Genomic DNA, 21,289 nt, shown 5'->3' on the forward strand with positions numbered 1-21,289 from the left:
CTTTTTAATCACATGTTAAGTCTTATGTCCATAACATGAATCGGAAATATTCACCTTACCTCTCCCTATAACCTGGCATCAAGATAATTCAGTAAAAAGCAAAAGGAAGGCTGTAGTTCAGGCCCTCCGACTCAGCTCATCCACAGGTAGCTTCCATGCTCACATAGTTCCTGGCGTTACCATATCAGCTACATGGGGATGATAACTGTATAGAATGCGTTAACTGCTGTGTCCCCCGGGCATACAGTTGACATTCAATAAATATTGTTTAAATAAATATGTAAGAGATGCTTCTCTCCATCAAGTCTGGGTGAATGGAGCTATGGGGTCCCATAGATCCAAACACAAGAGTTACCTGTGCAGGGCTTTGTAGGTTTTGGATGGTGCGGCAAAGAGGGGACTTCTTTTTTCTGTATGACAAGCTGTCTCTTCAAGTAGGTTCTAGGTCTACAGAAAATTTTCATCCCTACCACGTTGGCCACTGTAATATGAAAGTCAGCCAACTGATATTGGGCTCATAGGCTAGACCTCAAGGGTAGAACTTCCTGCATATCTGTTCTCATAATTTGGTCAAATAAAGAAATTCAGTCCACAGACAAATCTGCACTGAGGTGACAGAGGAGCCATAAAGAATGGAGAGAGTGGGGTGGCTTTCCTTCTTGCAGTGGTATAGGTCCAAAATATGTTACAAGACATCAAAAATCCATGTAAATGACTCTTGCCCATGTCATCAAACACACACTCATTCAACTTACTTTTTCTTACTATCCTTTTTGGCTGTCTTTTCCAAAGCTGCCCTCCTTCTTAAGTAGTCATTCTGAATTTCATTATATTTTGTAGTGTGTTCTTTGATAAGGTCAGTGGTTTTCTTGTGGTGTCTCTTAACCAGGTCTTTCATTTCTTTGTAGTGCTTCTTTTGAAGTTTTACAAATGATTTCTGTTGCTTTAGCTCTTCAATAGTCTGTGCTTCCACTTCTGCAACACATGAGTAGAAAAGTTAACAGACATGGAAGGACCAAAAGTATAGATACGGAGAGGAGTAGTAACTGATTATTGAGTAATGTTTGTCTGATCTAGTTAACTTTGTGACTGTGTTAACAAATTTCTCTAAGACTCAATTTCTTTACTTGTAACTTTTTAAAGAAGTCTGGGTTCCCTAGAAACAGAGCCCAAGAGGGGCAACCAGGTGCATGTGATTTACAGAGGGGTTTCTCAGGAGGAGGGGAATGAGGGCAGAAGAGAGGGAAGGGGCGGTAGCTAAGCAACAATGTGCTTTTAGCTGGAGTCTGGCTCCTGCCTGATTCAGCTGGGAACTTTGGAGGGTGACTTGTACCACAGAGTCAGCCTCACCATGAGACAAGAATGTCAGCATTCTGTGTATTTCAGGGGGGAGGCATATCTTACTGGGGAGGAGGCTTCCTCTGGGTTGAGGGCAATTATCAAGAGCAGGGGAAGCTATGAGCTGTTATTACCCAGCACTCACAACAGCTAGAGGATGGGCGCACCAGAGGGTAAAGGAGATGTGGGTGGGGCCCTATTAGCATCCACCTTAAGGATCACAGTACTTCCTTACGTTTTAGGGTTATTTTGATGATGAAATAAAAGAATTCCTGCAAAGTATTTAACATAGTTTCTGGCAGTGTGCCTGTAGATACTTAACAAATGACTGCATAGTATCTACAGCACCATCTCTAAGGGGCACTGTTCACAGTACAGACATGGTAGGTTTGCATTTTTATCACAATGTTCCATTACAGAGCAATAAAGTGAAGGACAGTCCCTTAATGCGATTTTCCCAAAGGCACCATAAGTGTTAGTGGCATCTTAAATTACTACGTATTTTATCCAATGCTGAGAAAATGTTTAATGTGAAAGAACTTGACCTGAAGACATTCTGTATTTTATTGACATATTTTATTAACTCTGGAAAATGCATTAGAAATATGTTAAGATTTCAGAAGTTAAGATGCATCTTACAGTCCATGGAGTCTAACAGCGGGCCAGTGCTTTTCTTTCCTAGCCGTCCGTGAACAGTCGGGTGCCCTAACATTGACGGTGTCTTAACTGCAATGAATTATCATCTATTTGGACCTAGATTATGTCATAGGTCACATGTTCCCATGCTTTGGTTTGAACTTTCTGCTGCTGGGAACAAAAACATGTTATCATAAATATTTAGAACTGTCAAGAGATTCAGAACTAATATATGCCATGAATAGCAACTGACCTGAATAGAAATGAGATATCTAGTGGGTAAATGTTGAAATCAGAATAATAAATTATGTTCCTAAATGCTGAGGTCTTTAAGCATTTGCAATGTGTTTTCCTTTTTCACTATGTGTCCATTCTCCTGACATTTGATTCCTTTTGATAAAGAGGCCAGGGAGATAATCAGGTATATTTATTTAATGGTTACCCTTGGGCCCAAATAGACTCATTATGTTGCATAATAACTTATTATATTAAGAATTTATAATCCTAAGGAATCACTGCATTTTTGTCAACAGATTCAGTCCCACTTCTTTAAAACTGATGTGCAACGCCTCAGCTATGGCAGGTTTAGCAACAGGGTTCAAAATGTTCCAATGTATGATCTTGACAAGTTCAAGAGAAAATACTTTAACAAAAGTCTGTGGATGAAAGGCTATTCTTTGAATATGCTCTTAAGTATAAAGGTAATGTTCATTATATAAGGAAACAAATATTACTCATAAACAAGCCACTCAGAGATAATCACTGCTAATACGTCAGTACACCCATTGCCTTTTTTCTATGCATTTATTTATTTTTATTACTTTTATTGTTTTAAAGATTTTATTTATTTATTTTTAGAGAGAGTGGAAGGGAGAGAGAAAGAGAGGGAGAGAAACATCCACGTGTGGCTGCCTCTCATGTACCCCCAACCAGGGAACTGGCCCACAACCCAGGCATGCGCCCTGACTGGGAATCGAACCAGCGACCTTTCGGTTCACAGGCCAGCATTTAATTCACTGAGCCACACCAGCCAGGGCCTATTTATTTTTAAACAACAATAGAATCACGCTCTATTTACACTTCTGTCTCCTGCTTTATGTGTCAATATCATATTGTTACCCAGGGAACTAAATCTTTAAAAACAGATTTTTAAAAAATACATTCTTCAAGTAATTTTCCTATGCATATTTTATGTGTTATTTTGGTAAAATGTAAATACATACATAAAGGTATGTAAATCATGAATGTTAAGGCCTGTGAATTTTCACAAAGTGAGCATACTTCAATAACCATTACTCAGATCAAATAAGAGTATTATCAGCACCCAGAGGCCCTCTTTTTGGTGCCTGCTCCCTACCAAGCATAATCCAATCTGTGTTTCCAACAGCATGAATTGGTTTTCTTGTGTTTTAACTTGATGTAGATGTAATCATCAAGAATGTGCTCTTTTGTGTCTGGCCTCTTCCATATGATCCTTGTGCATCTTATCGATGCTGTATGTGGCTGTAGTTTATTATTCCCAGAGCTGCATTCAGTTTGAATCTGTGATGACACCACCATTTACTGACCCTCCTGCTGTGTATGGACAATGGGTTGTGTACAGTTGGGCTCTTACCAATGGTGCTGTTTTTGGTAAGCACCTGTGTACCTTTCTTTTACACATTGGGTCAAGTGTTATCACTGTTTTCCAGACAACACTACTTACTGCTAATTGTATTAAAGAAAGCTTGTTCCAATTTTAGCTGCACTAGTTCATGGAACTAACCTAATATAAACTATTTCCAAATTGTGCTGCAGTTTCCAAACACTGTGTATTATTCTGTTGTCACCAATGTATCATATTCTGCATTTCTAAATTACAGTTTATTGTCACTTTGGGAAGACATACATTTTTGTTAGTTGAGTCACAGTTTCAGTATGAAATTATTTTTGGATTCTAAAAGAGATATCTTGTGAAATTATTTATTTATTTATTTTTAAAAGATTTTATTTATTTATTTTTAAAGAGGGGGAAAGGAGGGAGAGAAGGAGAGAAACATCTATGTGCGGTTGCTTTCTGTGTGTCCCACACTGGGGACCTGGTCTGCAACCCAGTCATGTGCCCTGACTGGGAATTGAACCGGTGACCCTTTGGTTTGCAGGCCAGCACTCAATCCACTGAGCCACTCCAGGCAGGGCAGAAATTATTTTTATAGCAACAGGATCCTATCTGCCAAGTACGGTTACTTCTCCATGATCACATCATGTAGTGTGGCCCCAGCTAGGACTGTATATATCTACACATGTTTTTAGATAAGAAATATTAATTGTTATCTTTCAGAGATAGATGGATATATTCTTCTTACACTCTCTATATAATATTCAGGTGCCTAATTCCATGGTGGGGGAAGGATGATATTTACCTGTTAAAACGCTTTGAATAAGATCTTCTGTTTTGGCAGGTGCCTTTACAGAACCTGAAATAAAAAGATAAAATAAATAGCCACTTTTAACTTTTTAAATTTTATTCTTCCTGTGAAAACAACATTTGGACCTTGAGTTTAAATGTCTTTAAGGAGAAATTACAAATTCTGAGAGACAATTACTCCAAAAAATCTAAGGAATGTTCTCATTTTGTTACTTTGAGGCCAACAATTAAAAGTGAATCTGTATGCTCCATTTACAGAGAAAAGGGATATTGCCTCTACTGAAAAAGTAATTCAGTAGAAGCAATACTAGTGCCACCTTTTGGCAAAGTCAGGAATGGCAAGTAGTCATTTAAAAATCAAATGCTGATCAGTTGGCAGTAATAGTTGTTGCAGGCAAGATCCATAGTGGATGCCAAAATCATTTGGGTGAAAGTGTGAGGAGAACCAGGATGTTTGCATCATCTAAAAGTATCTCCTCCAATATATCCATTAACTATGAAGGAGAAAACCATAACTAGTAGAGAACCTGGCATGCATCACCTTAACCAAGTGATCCAACCTCACCAGTGGCACCACATTCCAACATCAGGTGCCCCTGATATGAGGCATTGAGAAGGGCACAGCATCATTTCTGTGATGTTCTTGCCAAAAATTCATAACTACAACCTAATCATGAGAAAACATCAAGCTGGTCCAAATTGAGGGACATTCTACAAAATAACTGACCAGTACTCTTCAATAGTGTCAAGGTCATAAAAGACAGGACAGACTGAGGGACTGCCTTAGGTTAAAGGAAAACAGGACACATGCCAGCTAAATACAGTGTGGGGTCCTGGGCTGGAACCCGGAACAATAAAAGGACATTAGTGGAAAGCAGGCGAAGTTCAAACAAGGCCTGCAGTTCTGTTCAGGGTATTGTGACAAAGTTAATTTTCTGACCTGATAATTGTATATGATTCTGACAGATGTTAACACTGGGGAAGTAGAAATAATTTTTGCAATGCATTTTGTTCCATTTAAAAAGTGATTCTGTAAGTCAAATTATTTCAAAACATGAAGTTAAAAACATCAAATAGTAACAGTAAATTCTCTTTTTCTCTCAAAAGCACAAAACTATATTTACTTATATATATTTAAATGACTCATTTTTATTCAAGAAGCACTCAAAATGCTTGTATTTGTTATATAAAAATCTTCATTTGAAAAATCTTCATCTTCAGTCTTCATCTTACTATTACCAATCTCGACAACCTTCTTAAAAGCATAGGCCCCAGTCACATCTTACACAAACTTAATGTGATTTGCTCTTTTCAAAATCTCATTCTCCCCCATGAGAAATACCCCTCGGGTCCCAAGGGGAGGATCTGGATTTGACTGCAGCCATGCACTAGCATGAGAAGAAAGGATGGAGACGTGAAGCTATACTTCCCCGTAAGAAAATTCTTTTGCCTTTTACTTACTTTATTGACCAACTCAACAAGAAATTATTAAGCACATGCTATTCCTTAGCTCTTTGCAAAGGAAACGTCCGACTGAGGTCTAACCTGGGAACCCTACCATCTCCTGGGGTAATAGGACATGGTTACGACAGAGGGCTGCCTAAAGCAGTCTTAGGTTAAGTGCCAAAGTGAGCAGCATTAAATCAAAGGGTTTTTCTGAGAAGTGAGACATGAGCATAGCTTTGGTAGAAGCACAAAAGCTGAAAGCAAGAGTTTTAGGATCACAGGGAACTGTGTCAGTCCTGACATCACTCTTCACTAGCTATGTCACCTTCAAGAAGCACTCTGTCACCTCAAAACTGCAGTTTACTCACCTGTGAGATGGGGACAATAACAACCTACCCTCATAAGCAGATACTATTATAAGAGTTCAATGAGATAATCCATATGAAGGACTTAGCCAAATGCTCTGCACCTCATACACATTCAAGTTAATGAAAATAAGTTGGAGAAAGATGGAGAGGAGCTCTTTCAGAGACTTGACTTAGTGAGGAAGAACTAAGAAAAGCATAGCTGTTTACAAGAAGTCAGAAGAACCCTTCATGCACCCTGCCAGCAGAGGGATCCTAATCCACCACTAAATAATGACGCCAGAAACCTGGGTGATACTGTGTGGTTCATAAGTCACCAGCAGATCCAGGTGGTCACTTAGGTGTCTCTCTTGGCATCCACCCACCCATCCATCCATCCATCCATTCATTGCTTTAACACACATTTCTGGAGCCCTCCTGAGTCCATGCACCCTTGCTCATGTGATGTTTTAGGTAACTGAATCCTGCCACCTCCTTGGTGGCATGAACCAGAGGCCCTTTGTTCTGTTGTATAGCCCTCTCTTCTGAGCATTTACCTGGAGCAGGTTGGCTGTGGAGAGCCTGGGAGGGTGGTTTGGGTGCCAGGGATGTAGTGTGATTCACTCCATTTTCTGCTGGAGTTGTCCTGGCTTCACTCGGTGCCTCTGATGGTGTTTCCCCCAGATCAGCCTATAATCACAAACATCCTTTCATTTTCCACATTTCTTACTGTTTTTTTTTATTACCTTCCTAAACCAACAAGGCTACATTTGATAGCGTGTTCACAACTCATTTGGAGTCTGAAGTATAAAATTTGAAACTCTCTAGAAAGCAGCATAAAAACCGCATGGAGTTGAACGATGACTGATAGGTTACCTGTAAGAAAGACCCCAGTTCTATCGTTTCCTATGTCTAGGCCCCCAGGCAGTGCCTCACACACTGACTTTGGACCTGAACATGTGATTGGCTTTGGTCAAATGAGACTGTAGCAGATAACACAAGCCACGAAGTGAAAAGATGCTTTTGAGTTTTTCCTTTTTCTCAGACCCCTGCGATAGCAATGGAGGCTGAGAGACCAGGTGGAGGACAGCTGGGTCATCTAGGCAAGGAAGTCCTAGGTCAGCCGGCCCCCACTGGCCACAGGCACATGGGTGAGCCCAGCTAGAACAAGCTGAGCATGGTCCCCAGAAGCAGAACTGCCCAGCTGACCAAATGACTCATGAAAAATACTAGGTATCTGGTGATGTAAGCCACTAAATTTAGGGGTTGTTTGTTAATGCAGCCATAGATAATTGATACGGTTGATACTAGCACAGATTTTGGAGCCAGACCTACCAAGTTTAAATCCTAGCCCTGCCACTCATTAGCAGTGTGGTATCAGGCAATTCACTTAACTGTGCCTCAGTTTCCTCATCTTTACAGATGAAGGTAAGTAAGTACTAGAGATCATAATATCTCTATTGTAAAGCTGTTTAGAAGACCAAGTAAGTGAATGTTCATGAAGTTCTTAGTATAGTTCCTGGTACAGAGTAAACACATGTGTGTTAAATAAATAAAGCATTGAAGCTTACATAACACCACAAATGAATCACAATAATAACAAAGGCATTGAAACTTATGAAGTCCCCACCTGATACTCTCCAGCAACTAGTGCACAGCCCTGTGCAGAATAAACCTTTAGTAAATGTTGGTCCTTAGAGAGTGATTGCCACAGTGATTACAGACCATGTAAAGGAACTTTTCAACACTTTAAATGTTCTGTAACCCTTTTCTTAGAATTGCCTTCCAGGTCCATGGCAGATTTTACTGACAGTGATGCTGTGTCAATGTTCTACTTTGTAGTACATTAAAAATATAGACATTAGGAAAGAGCCAGGAGTCATTTGGAGCTCAACATTGTGACATTTTGTCATGTAATTACAGACAACAAATTGTCATAATATAACATCTTTATAAAAAGTAAGACGAGTGAAAATAATGACACTGATTGTCACAAGGAGCTTTCACCATCTGTCAAAGCATCTTTAAAACATGAGTCTCAAAGCCACTTTATGTGATGGTAGAATTTCATTTCATTCCACAAACAACCCCTACTCATCTACCACAGCCTGCTCAGTGCTCCTGGAAGCCACAGCCCTGGGACCAGGCGTGGGCGATCACTTGAGGGGCAGGGGGGCCTAATCCGGTAACCTAGGTACCCGGAGAACTCACTATGCAGAACTCTGTCTTTGACAGATGGCTACTTCAACAGGGTAAGTGCTAGCATAGTCATTTAGTTACATCCATCGGAAAAATTCTCCCTAGAATCACTATGCCTTATGTGCATTCTTTGTTCAGCAAGAAATTGCAAACTGCAGATTTACGGTCCAAATAGGGGGCACAAAAATGTGTTCTTTGGTTCACTATATGTACACATATATGTATAAGTATGTGTATATATACATGTGTGTGTATATACATACACACATATGCACACACACACACACACACATATGAAGCTTTTCTTCAAAAAGTGGATCAGGTGACCCTGGGCCTGCATTCCCGCTTTGGGCTGGAACTGAGTGGTTTCTGCCCCTTCGGGATTGGCTCCCCCTTCTTCCTGCAGGCATTTAGGTTCGTGGGAGACACTTGAGAAGACTAAAATACAGTAAATATTTGGCTGCAGAATTTATAAAGGAAAAGCATTCACATCTCACAGCAGAAGCTAAAGGGAACACTAGAAGGAGCATTAGGTCATTTGGGAAGCCAGCCACTGGGGCTGGTCCTCTGAAGTAGATACAGTGAAGCCTCCCAGGCTCCCAGCTGAAGGGGGCCCCTGTGTACGCCAGCTCAGCTGCTTCAGAAACAAAGAAGGATGGTGCCTTGTTCCACGGGCACCTGACCTTCCCTAGTTATATCCAGGCAGGTTCCTGGAACCATGTGGGGAGTGAACCAGATTCTTTCCAATGTGACAACTGGCTGTAATTAGCCCTCTGGAGAAGAATAAGAAGAAAAGAAAATATTGATGGAGGAAAGTATGGAGGTGATGAAAAGCCAGTTTCTATGAAGATAATCATGAGTGGCTTCTTTTTGGCAACTAGAATTAGTGTCTTGAGGGAATCAGGCTAGAAGTGTATTCAAAATGCGTGCAGCCTGCATATTTTTGCCTTATATCTGACTTGTGCATTCCATGTAGCTTGCATGCACTTGGGAAACCAAGCTCCCTCATCTACGAGAGTCAAAATGAAGCAAAAATAAATATCAAAGGTCTGTATGATGAAGTCTCTACATGCCAGACACTGATATAATATATACATTCAAAAGTAATTTTTAAAGAGCAGATAAACTTTGAATAAACACACAGGCAGACACTTTATAGTTACAATTGAGGATAAAGAGATCACCAGGGTTCAGTGCTGCATTTTGAGGTATGCTTTGGAGAAATGCCTAGTCCAGGATTCACACCTGGAGATGCCTGCCTCCGGGCAGGATGGGCCCCATGGTACAACCCCAGGTGGGTGCCCTTTGCACCACACATTGATAAGTAGCTAATGGAAATGCCAGAAATGAAGTAAGTGCACTAAATTTGATGCAACGGGGCAAAGTGAGGGTGTGCCCAGAGCTGGAGATGGAGCTCCTGAAAGGGGGGCAGCTGCCACTCAGTTGCAGCCTGTCATTGCCCAGCCTAACCTGAATTTTTGCATGATATTTTCCCAATTTTAAGTCACTGAGGGGCCAAACACAGCAAAGTGGAGCCTGCATTTGGCTCAGAAGCTGCCCATCTGTGCCCTCTGCTTAGAATGGGCCTGGGATTTGGGGGTTGTGTTAGGTGAGCGAGGCACCCACAGTGGCGCTGAAGGGGGTGTGGTGCTGGAAACCCAGCTGGTCTGCAGCCCGACAGTCCCACCTCACCCCAGGGGCTGAACAAGGCGGGGAGAGAGGGTGGGTAAGGAAGACACTGGATGCTGGGACAGGAATTTGGGTTTCTTCTGTATGTAGTTAGATACTTGCCAGGGGCCGCTTATGATTTTCTAGACTCAAATTTTATTTATTAGTTTGGTGAGAATCTATGATGGCAAATATATTAGACTGATGTTTAACATATTTTACTAAGGACAGTCCAGGCACACTTTAACAGACTTTTCCCCAGTGGAGATAGGCAATGGAAGCAGCTGCAGGTAGTGTGCTGGATGCTGTACAGGCACCAGCTTTCTCTCAGCCATTGGCACAGGCACACTGTCAGCTCCACTGTGGAGCAAAGGCCCAGGGGGCACTACTGAAGGTCTTCACTAAAGACGTTCTTAACAGTCACGTGACATGATAGAGGCCACACAGTTAACAGAAGGATTGTGTATAATATGTGTTATGCTCTGAAGTCTGACTTTCTCCACTGCACTGTTCACTCTGTATTCTATGATGACAGCAACTTAAGGGACTGTGATAGTAAATTTGCTGCTGAGATAAGAGTTGTATCAATGTAAACACCATTCTCAGAGAGTTTACCGTGTTGCACTAAAGAGGCATTTATGTATACAAAGTTAAATGAGTTCAATACAACAGCTTAATATAAGAAATGCAAAACAAAACAAAAAACACCTATAGAAATACATTACTGTAATTATTTTTTTAAATACCATCTCTGAAACATTTAATGATTCCCACTCTGTGAATATCTAAGCTGAAATAAAAAACAAAATCTCTTGTCCCACTTAAAGTAACCAGTAGAAATCAATACTTGTGACTTTGTTTCTCCTTCGACTTTCTCCAAATATTCTTTTATGAGTTGGAATAAAGTAAGCACAAAATTCTTTCACATCAAACTGGAAATTATGATAGAAACCAAACAACTAGAAATGTCCACCTTCTCAATTTAATGGAGACACTCTTAGGGTCCAATTAAGCAAATTTCAAGGAAAGAAAGTTTGAAGCTAGTGTTTTAGTTGAACTGAATTTTACTTAGCTGAGTAAAGAAAAATGTGCAGAATTAACTACGGAAGTAGGACCTTGCCATCTAGTGGCCATATGAAGTATTACACCATTTTCACACGAATTTTTTTAAGTCAAAATGTTATTTAAAAAATGTTTATTTTTTCTATTTAAAATAAACAGAAGTGCCTTTAACATATGTTATAAGTGTGTCAGTAAGAGGATAACTGTAAAGACCATTTTTATAAGTTTTACAGAGAAGGAGATGCCATTTGATACACTAATTGAAAAGATTTCCATCCTGGGCATGAAAAGTTTGGATGTAACAATCCAGCAATAGAGAGTTAGAATGTGGGGAACTTCACTGGCTGGTTAATATCAAAGTAAAGGGTCTCCCAAATTCCAAACGTATGCCTGAGTTGTTGGAGGTACTGGGTCGTGCTCTCCTTGCCGGAGTCATCTAAAAGGTGCAGCCCCTTCCAGGTAGTGGTTGGGATAGCAGCACCTTGATGTGGACAGCAGATCAAGATGTGTAAGCGGCAAGGCCATCAGATTTTCTGGGAGAGTAAGGGCGAGACTCATACTTCATCATGCAGAAATCTAGTCCACCTGGCACAAATGTGGGCAGTGAGCGGGGCTGGTCAGAGCCAGTCTTTCCCCCAAGAAAGAGCTTCCTCAAACACATGTGTAATCCACACCTTAAATTTCTACTAGCTGAATGAAATGAGAATGTATCTTCCCCAAATTTCTAAAAAACTCAGATCATTTCTTAAAATTACATCCTAATGTGTGCATTCTGAAATATTTAGGGATAAAATATACCAATATTTGCAACCTACTTTCAAATGCCTCAAAAATAAGATGGAACAATGAATGCACAGAGGGATGGCTAGATGAATATACATGTGATAAATGAATGCACTTAAATTTTAATCGTGGATTCCAGGCATTGATATTTGGTGTTCATTGTATAATTCTTTCCATGCTTGTCTACGTTTGAACATTGTCAAATAAATATATAGCAAAACTCCTATACTTTGAAGCTTACCAGCATGAATTAGAAGCAAAAGATAATTTTAAAGAGATGAATAAACCCATCTCTTGACTTCAGCATTTAAAGTTTCTTGATTTACCAAGGAAAATGAGTCTGCTTTTATTGTAATTAATACCCTGCATGTTCCTCCAGGAGTAACTGGATCATGAATCCAATTGGTTCTTGACACAGCATGAGCAAGAAATCATCAGCATTTACAGGGTCTCACTTTGTGGAAACATTAGAGATAGCTGCAAGTTTGTGTGAATATGTATGAATTTTTACTGCATCAGTCTCTTCCTCAAGACTGTAGGTTCTATAAGAACCTGATTTTTCTTTTAATTACATATACATATAATGTCTAGCATGGTGACTGACAGTTGGGTTAAAAAATTTAATGAATAAATAAGTGAATAAATCCACATTTTTCTATTCACATATAATCAATAGATATATTATTAATGACAAAATCCCATAACTAAAAACTACCTAGATGTTATGCTAAAACAACAAAAATTTTTCTTTAACTGGATCAATGAATGAAAAAAATTAAGAAGCTCCTTTTCTGTTGTCTGTAGTTAGAGAATCTGCATTAGACTCATAATTGCTGCAGTTTATTTAGGAGGAGGTTAAAGGATTGAAGGACATGGCTTTGCTGACTATTTTATTTGTGCCACCTGCTACTTTTTCTTCCAACTCTACTTTATTAGAAATGTTGACACAGTCTCCAAAGAGTTAAAAGGAAATGAACTCTTGGCAGTTAGGCAGAAATGATGGATTCCTTTTTCAAGAACATAGACCAACCACCTTTATACTCATCTTACAAGAATGTATATTTTATACTAATTAAGCCAAATCATTTGGCAAAGATTGTGATCAATCACTCCCAGAACAGATTCTAGACAATTCCCAGAGAAGAGTTTCTTCTCGAGACCTTTGCAGGTTCCTGGGATTAAGCTGACCTGTTAGGGTGGGTGGAATTAGAGGCTTTCACCGAGGGTGAGCGGCGTCCTTGTGAGAGACAGACGCAGGGCTCCAAAGCAACGGTTCTCAGTGAGATCCCTGGATCGGCATGAGCCTCACTACAAACTTGTTGGAAATGTAGTTCTTGGGTCCACCCCAGACCTACTGAACTGGAAACTCTGAGGTGGGACCCAGCAATCTGAGCTTTAAGATGTCATCCAAGTGACTCTGACACAGGCTAAAGTCTGAAAGCCGTGCTACTCAAAACACAGCCCACAGGCCAGCAGCAGCAGCACCCAGGAGCTTGTCAGAAATGCAGAATTGTGTGTCCTGCTCCAGACGGATTAAATCTGACTCTGCAGTGTAACGAGATGCCCAGGTTAGCTGCACGCACATGAAAATTTGAGAAGCCCTGCTCTAGAGAGGAGTAGAAAACTTTGTCATCGAGAGTCACATTTTTATCACTTCTGTGGCATTGGGTACAGCATGGGTGACAATACTCAGGTTTCTGGATTCATCGCTGCTTTAGGCAGATGAACCTGAGGCCACTCACTGGAATCTGATGGAGGAAGTTGGTAAAAGCAGCAGGGGAACTGAACCAATAATCATTGAGTGGTTTCAACTCAAGTGAATATATGGTCTTATCTTGAGACCTCATATTAAAAGACCCCAATTGCTCCACTTATTGGCCTTTGACATTAGGCAAGTCATTCTACCATTATAAGCAACCATTTCCTCTTCTAAAAATGGTTGGGGATGACATGTTTGTCCCATCTGGGGTCCCGATGTACCCAGGACACCCAGTGAAAGTGCCTGGTAAACTGCAGAGCCACATACAAACGAAAGGGGCAGTGTTGTCACCTGAAGGCCATATCCTGAAAGCAAACCTTCTCTTCCGACTTGATTGGATGCTGGAATGTTCAGGTGCTGGGAGAAACTATTGTTTCTATGAATGGTTATTGTGCTGAATTATTATTGGAGAAGGAAGGTTTTCACGAGGATGACAAAAATGACTACTAAACCTCATCTTTGATTGTATTATCAAGTTCTTGAACCATGGACATGTTTTAAGTTTATGTGCTGGAAGAGTTAAATGGCACCCAAGGCCTTCTGAGTTGGTTCTGTGGCATTATGAGAGCACTGCCTTGGATTTTTGCTACTGGGTTATTTTATTGGTGAGGTTTACTCCAGACCATAGGACTTTTTCTTTTCAAATAATCAAATTCCTTTGAAGGTATCCACAGTGCCATGTACTGAATTAGAACATAAACTATTTTAGATAAATTTCAGCTCACTTATAAGAACACTGAATCTAACAATTTATAAAGTAGCCTCTTGGAATAAATGGAATTCAAGTATTATCGAATAACTCCATTTTCAAAATGTAAAGAACACACAGATAATAGAGGGAAATCTTGAGCACAGAACTGTTGGCCTCGAGGGCCGAGCGAGGTTTGGAATATCAGGTGCAGGCACACCTCACTGTGTTACACTTCACTTTATTGTGCTTCACAGATGTTGCGTTTTTTACAAATGAAAGGCAAGACCTTCCACCAGCCAAAAAAAAAAAAAATCATGACTGCTTTATTACAATTCTCATTTTGTGGTGGTCTAGAACTAAAATTGAAATGCCTCTCAGGTATGCCTGCACTCTGTGGAAGACCACAACCTTCCCGAGGGGCACATGAAGGCTTGGTGACTGCATGTAGCCTCTGTGACCTGGAAGTTGGAGCTGAGAGACAAGTGATGTATTTTGGCCAGCAGCCGGTATACAAACTGATCAGATAGAACCCATATATATGGACCTAACTTATTGTAGAACAAGGTCTTATAAGATTCAGCAATTTAAAGGGGGAAACCTTGACATTGGATTCACCAAAAAATTCAGTTCCAAGGACATTACTATTTAAGGTAAAGGTCCTATAGTCTGTGCTCAGTGGCCTGACGCAGAGGGCAGAAAGAGGAATGAAGGACTAGTCCTCACTAAAGGTTACTAGAGAATTACTTTTGTCCCTGAGGGACATAGTGTGATGTAGTGTGGAATAGACCTTTGTCGCTCAGGGTGTGCTCACGAAATAGCATTGTCCCATCACCTGGGGCTTGTTAGAGCTCCTGAGCCTCAGGCCCCACCCACCCCTGGCCCAGGGTCAGCATTTTGTCATCATGCCCTGCTCTGCACACTAAACACAGGGAAGTGCTGGTGTAGAACATGTGTTCTGGAGCTGGGCTGCTTAGATTCCAGTCCCGACTCTGCTCCTTACTAGTTGTGTGGCCCTGGGTGACAGATTTAACCTCTCAGCACACCACTCTCCTCGTCTGTTAAATGGGAATAGAAGTAAGACGTACGAATGTTTTAAGATGTAAATATGTTAATACATTAAAGGGCTTAGAACACTGCCAGTTACATAGTAAACACTTAGTAAATCTTTACTCAGTAAATCTTTACTCGGTAAATCCCACTCCTTGATGGATTTTACTAAATACTGCATTTGGAAGTTATTGTTATAAATAATATTTTCGGATTGATACATTTGGCAGTGACTTTTGTCTCTTTATAGGCATATTTTAAAAATGGAAAATGTTGGGAATCGCCCACCCTGCTTGGTTTCAGAAACTGTAACCCCTCATGGCTAAGGCTGAGTACAGGAACTTGGGGCCATAAGCCACTAAGGAGACAAAGCTTATCTTCCTTGTAGGGGCACTGCCTCTGCCCCCTTTCTCTTTACCCTGCTTGGCCCCCAGTGAATGACTGGTTAGCCAATGATGGGTAAGATTCCTCAAAAGAGGGATGACCTAAGACAGGCACAATCATGTGGAGGCCCCAGGTAAGGACTTGGGGGGCTACAGGAAAAGGGAATGATGGACCCTCACCCCTCAGCTTTGACATAGCCTGAGTCCTCATTCTGTCTGCAGGAAGTCGCCTAATCTCTTGGCTGCCTTACTTCCCCCAGCCTGACTGAAGCCTGAAACAATGCCAGAAGTGGGTGTGGGCCTGTTCTAGAAGGGGTGGGTTCCCTTGGGCGATCAGGCCTAAAGAAAGAATGCATAAAATCCTGTGAAACCTGCTTTGCTAAAAATACCCTCAATTTAAAGGATAAGGGTCCAAATATAGAATGAGTTTGTTTCCCCAAAGTTTTATGGCCCTTTAGTTATCTGACCCTGACTCAAAATAAGCCCTCAGAGTTCTTTGAATGTTATCTCTTTGAATGTTGTCTCTTTGAATGTTTGATCATTACTGCCTAACAGTGATTGATGGGCTTTATGTATATGCCCTGTATTCCTATCCAAGTTGAACCCAATAAATGCCCATTAAGGAACAGGCTCCTGGCCCTTCTCCTTGGAGTGATCTGCTACCTTTCTTCCCCAAGCAGAGCATGTCTTGGTAGACTTATTCTCATCCGTGGTGGCGGGGAGGGGAGGGGGCCTGCAGGCAGAGCTCCCCCACAGGAAAATCCAAACTGTTACAGGCATCTCTATTTCTTCTTTAAAGTATTAGGGCTGTGAAACATTTTGTAAAAAATTAAAACCATTTGTTAGAAAAATAAATATACATAGAAGACATGCTAGAAGGATATACACCAAAAATTTTAACAGTATCTGCAAGATTACTGAGGGGCTTTTTGTTTCTTTTGTTTATTGTTTTTAAATTTTTTCTATGACCTTTTATTTAGAGAAATAGCTAAACATATTATAAAGCCTTTGTTATTAATCAGGTAAGGCAACTTCCTATAACTTTACTAACCTACCACCCTGAACAAAAACTTTAAATGAGATTTAAAATAAATCTAGTAACTCTAATCTCTGTTATTCCATAACTTTCAACATACGTATGTATCTTTTCACATGGCATAAAATAAATATCTACTGTCCAAAGCATGGGGGAATTTTCAATTTTCTATTTATTTGGTTTTCAAATTACTCTATGAAGGTAACTTATTAGATTATTAGTAATGTGGGACCGTTTTGCAGCCCAATGAAATCTTTAATTTTCAAATAGAAATGACCTTTACAACTGCAAGTTAAAAGGATTCTACTAAAAAAGTCTTTGCTGCGAAAATAGTGTCTCCAGTGCCTGCCATGTCCTAGATAGAATTTTCTTCTGAGAAAACTACAGCTACTTATTTCTAGTGGCCTCATTCAAATACACTTGCGTTACTGCATGACCAGGTAAAGGGCACACCGGCGTTCAAAGGTGTGAAATGATTCTTCTTTCCTAGCACTACATGGTGAGGGAAAATGATTTGCTTCTTGTTTCAAAAATGAGGTCAGTTACGGGCTTAGACTTTTCAAAGGAAAAAATGTATTTTTTTCTGTTCGACCATATGGAATCTATCTGATTAAATGTCTTTAAATTATTTCTAAAGCTGAAAAGGTCCAAATTTTCTCTAAGTTTAACCAACAGTATATATTTACTGAAAGTCCTTTCTGATCACCATTTGTTAGAGTAGAAACAAAAGGTTGACCTAAAATTCTACTGTGTTTTTATATCTGTTAGTGCTGCATTGTCTCCAAATTGCTTTTTGATAAGTGATGTTGAAACAGTGTGCAGCCAAGAGGAGGGGCCCAAAAAGGGATTTGGAATGGGATCCAGAACTCAAGGTGTCCAGGAAATATTAGGATGTCCTCACCCCTTCCCCACCACGGGTGTGAGCTGAGGGAAAGGACACATGGAGCATGGCCCTTGAGCTGTTTTGTACAGCAACAGCTTTGCAGCTAACCTCTGCTATGGTCATTCAACATATCTATAACCTTTAACTGGTTGCATAGATATGCTAAATAGCTGTAGCCAAGCTCTGAGGGATGGAAGTAACTTCCCCCCAAGAAGTAACTGGGAGGCAACTCCCCCAGTGCCTGGGAGAGAGCTTGGAGAAGATTGGCTCCATGATATGGGGCTATGCCTGCCCAGACCCACGATGGCAGCCCAGTAAAGCTGGAAGGATATGAGAGTGCTGGCAAGTGTAGCTGATTGTGGAAGGAGTTGGAAATGGGGTGGCAGAGGAAGATTGGCATGGGGATTTAAACCCAGATGCTGCAGCCATGTAAGAGAGAGCCCCACAGCTTTGCCAAAGTGGGGACCCCTGCAGCTTTAGTCGGGGAACCACCATGCAGCTTTAGCAGAGAATTGCCACGCGGCTTTGGCAGAGTCTCGACCCATGCTCCCTGCAGCTTTGTGGAGAGATCCATAAGGTTTTGCCAGAGTGCAGACCCCTGCAGCTCAGGGTGCCTGAGCTTCTTTTGGGTGGCTTTGGGGTACTTTGGGGTGCTTCGTTTGGCCACATGGCCTGGGAAGCAGGAGAGACTGCCTGGAAGAAGGGTGAAAGAACTCTTGCCAGTAGGCCATGAGAAGGTGCCACATAGCTTTGGATTAATTAGAGATCCTGCCTGGACAGCAACACAGCTGACAGTGTCAGGAGCCTGGACCCTGGACGTTTGCTTCTTTTTCAGAGTTACGGTACCCCGAATTAGGGCAGGAGGAGAAGGAAGCACTGGGTATCTGTGGGTATCCTAAAGGACTTTGTTATTTTAATGAAGACATTAGGTCACTACTTTAAGTCCGTATAGCATTAAATAAACATTTCCTTTCCTTTTCATAACTCTCTTTTCATAAGTGACATTAGGTCACTACTTTAAGTCCATATAGCACTAAATAAACATTTCCTTTCCTTTTCATGGCATTGAGAGATGTCTTTCCTATAAGGCGGTGGACATAACGAACCTGGGGGGTTCCTTTCAGTAATAGTATATTGGCCCCCCTCCCTTGGCCCTTTTGTTCTGTAACAGTTTTTGGTGTCCCTGGGTGGGCCAATAATTGCATACCCCCCTCCCCTGCCCTGTCTGTTCTGTAATAATGTCTGCTGCAAAGATGAGGCTTTGAAAGGACAGTAATGTGGAAGGGTCCCTGCAATCTCAAAGGCCCTAGGCCTCGGTACCTTAGAGTGGAATTTTTGCAATCTCATTAGAGAAATGGTCTCTCTGAGGCACTGTCAGCAACATGTGCCGTAGGAGACTGTTCCCTCAACTGCTGCATTACGTGAGGTGAAATTGCCAGTGTCTCGGAAAGTTCCCTTCAAGGGTGAGCTTGCTCCTTGGAGAACCTGGCTAACAAACAGGTGGAGATTGACGATATAAAGAGTCTTATTTCTAAATAGTGACAATTCATGTACTTTTACTTGAAAATGCTTCATTCAAACTTCTATTTCTTAGAAAGTAAAATACATCTAGTTGATAAAAGAGATTCCTGTTTTCTAATTGGAGAAGAATGCTACTAATAATAGCTTATTTATATCTACATAAATTGTCTTTACCTTGAACTAAATTTTATTCAGTATGGTAGATGCTAAAGAAGGTAGAAGAGAAAAGAAATTCAGAGTTTCTGATGGATTTCTAAGGAGAGTTTTAATTTCATATTGATGCCTCTATGAGCAAAGAAGAAATCCATTGAATTCTGTAGTCTTAGTTAATCTTTTCAAAGGACATTGTTAAGAAAGAAGCACTATTATCTCTGAAGAAGCACCAGAATTAAAGATATAACTATTGTCAGACATTTAAATTCCAGTTCCCAAATGAAAAATTCAGAAAAGGCACTCAATTTTTAACTTAATTATAAACAGAAGCTATTTAGCATTGCTGGGTTTCCTAGAAGAACTGCACATGCGCATTCTTGAGTGCATGATTTTTTAAGAGAATAGTCTCAGGAGAGAACTATAGGGAAATGAGGAAATCCAGATAGAATGGGGAGAGAAAGCACATCAACATATGGTCTTAGGTGGAACCTAGCCTCAGCCTGATCCAATGGGGGTTTGGGAGTGTGAAATGCAACACAGAAGTTGCCCACCCAGCATTAAGGGACATGGGCTGTTACTCTCACTGCTCTTTCAGTCTCTGGCCAAGAATCACCCCCTTCTAGGAATAACTTTCTGGGCATCTCCAGAGGAGGCGGCTCTTATCAGCCCAGGCCAGTCTTCTGGAGGAGTCTGGAGCTGTGAGCGGCCCTGCAAAGGAGGTGTGGGCCAGGCACCAACAGCATCTGCTTGGAACAAACATGGGAAGACACCTTCTTCAATGGGTTCTGTACGAGCAGTGATGGCTTAGACTAATCCCTCAACATTCAAGCAGGGGGCCTAAGGGTTGTTTTTCTCTCATTGTTTTTTTCCCTTCTGCAGATGTTAACCATAAATGTCAGAAGCACAAATAACTCTGGAAGTATAGTCATGTCTACTATTAGGCATAATGTTCTGGCAGTGTAAAATTTTCCTATAACTCTACTTATTGCATACCATACAATGCATTATTTATAAAACTTTTCAGTCTAACTTGAAATTTCGTCACAGAGGATGATTTATCTGCTGGTACTATGATGTGATGCCCACAGCATAAATGAGAGCTGGAAAATACTACTATTATGTGAAGTGTTTTCCTTTCATTTCAGTTTTGTCATGTTCAATTAACTCAATATCTTAGATCAAAAATTTCTAAAAAAACAAGGAAATAATCATAGATGTGCTAAAATACTTATATGATGTTTATAGAAGATCTGCTTGAAATAGTGAAGCATTCCAAATACGCAATGATAGGGGATTGAAAGTACAAATCATGGATCATCTGTATGACAGAGACCATGAAATCGCTGAAAGTCATGTCATAGAAGAATATTTAATAAGATGGAAAATACTTGCATTAAGTGAAAGTAAAACACAGACTGTGAATATTATCCCATAACCTGAAGAAGTAAAATTGGGCACAAAAAGATTAGCTACATATGCACCCCTTTTACAGTGTTATTATTGGGTGGCTTGGGTGTTTCAGTTATAGGTGATATCTTTAAGGCTTTCTTTTTCTATTTTTAATGTTAAAATTTCCTATGATAAGTCTAAGATTTGTTTTTAGAATAAGAAGAAGGCTATTAGTAAATAATATCAACTTAAATGAACTTGCTATTATAGTTTATCCAAACAATTTTCAATCCCCCCCATACTGATAGTTATTCTATTTTTATTATCTTTTCCCTTGAATTTATTTTCTGAATATTCAAATAAAATATGAAAATACCTAATTTTATTACCATTTTTAATATTTGGGTCATCTATAATAGTTATTAGGTGATACTTCATTTTTTAAAAAAGCAAATGATCACCAGTCTAGATAGAGGCTTTATATTTTAAAACTTCACTTCTAATATTTCTGGATCCTTATTTATTATTCTTTGCATTGTTATAC

General features: G+C 40.3%; 1 protein-coding gene across 2 annotated transcripts in view; it reads right to left on the minus strand.

The window, feature by feature from the left end:
• The window catches only part of PLCB1 (phospholipase C beta 1), a 660,986-nt gene that overhangs the window by 95,261 nt on the left and 544,436 nt on the right, over positions 1-21,289 (minus strand). For both annotated transcript variants that reach the window (XM_028524211.2, XM_028524212.2), the window contains exons 24-26: positions 6,729-6,861; positions 4,377-4,430; positions 756-975 (exon numbers count right to left, since the gene is read on the minus strand). In XM_028524211.2, the coding sequence (XP_028380012.1) occupies positions 756-975; positions 4,377-4,430; positions 6,729-6,861 (407 nt within the window). The remainder of the gene's footprint in view (positions 1-755; positions 976-4,376; positions 4,431-6,728; positions 6,862-21,289) is intronic.

Source organism: Phyllostomus discolor, chromosome 9, assembly GCF_004126475.2.
Source record: "Phyllostomus discolor isolate MPI-MPIP mPhyDis1 chromosome 9, mPhyDis1.pri.v3, whole genome shotgun sequence".
NCBI lineage: Eukaryota > Metazoa > Chordata > Mammalia > Chiroptera > Phyllostomidae > Phyllostomus > Phyllostomus discolor.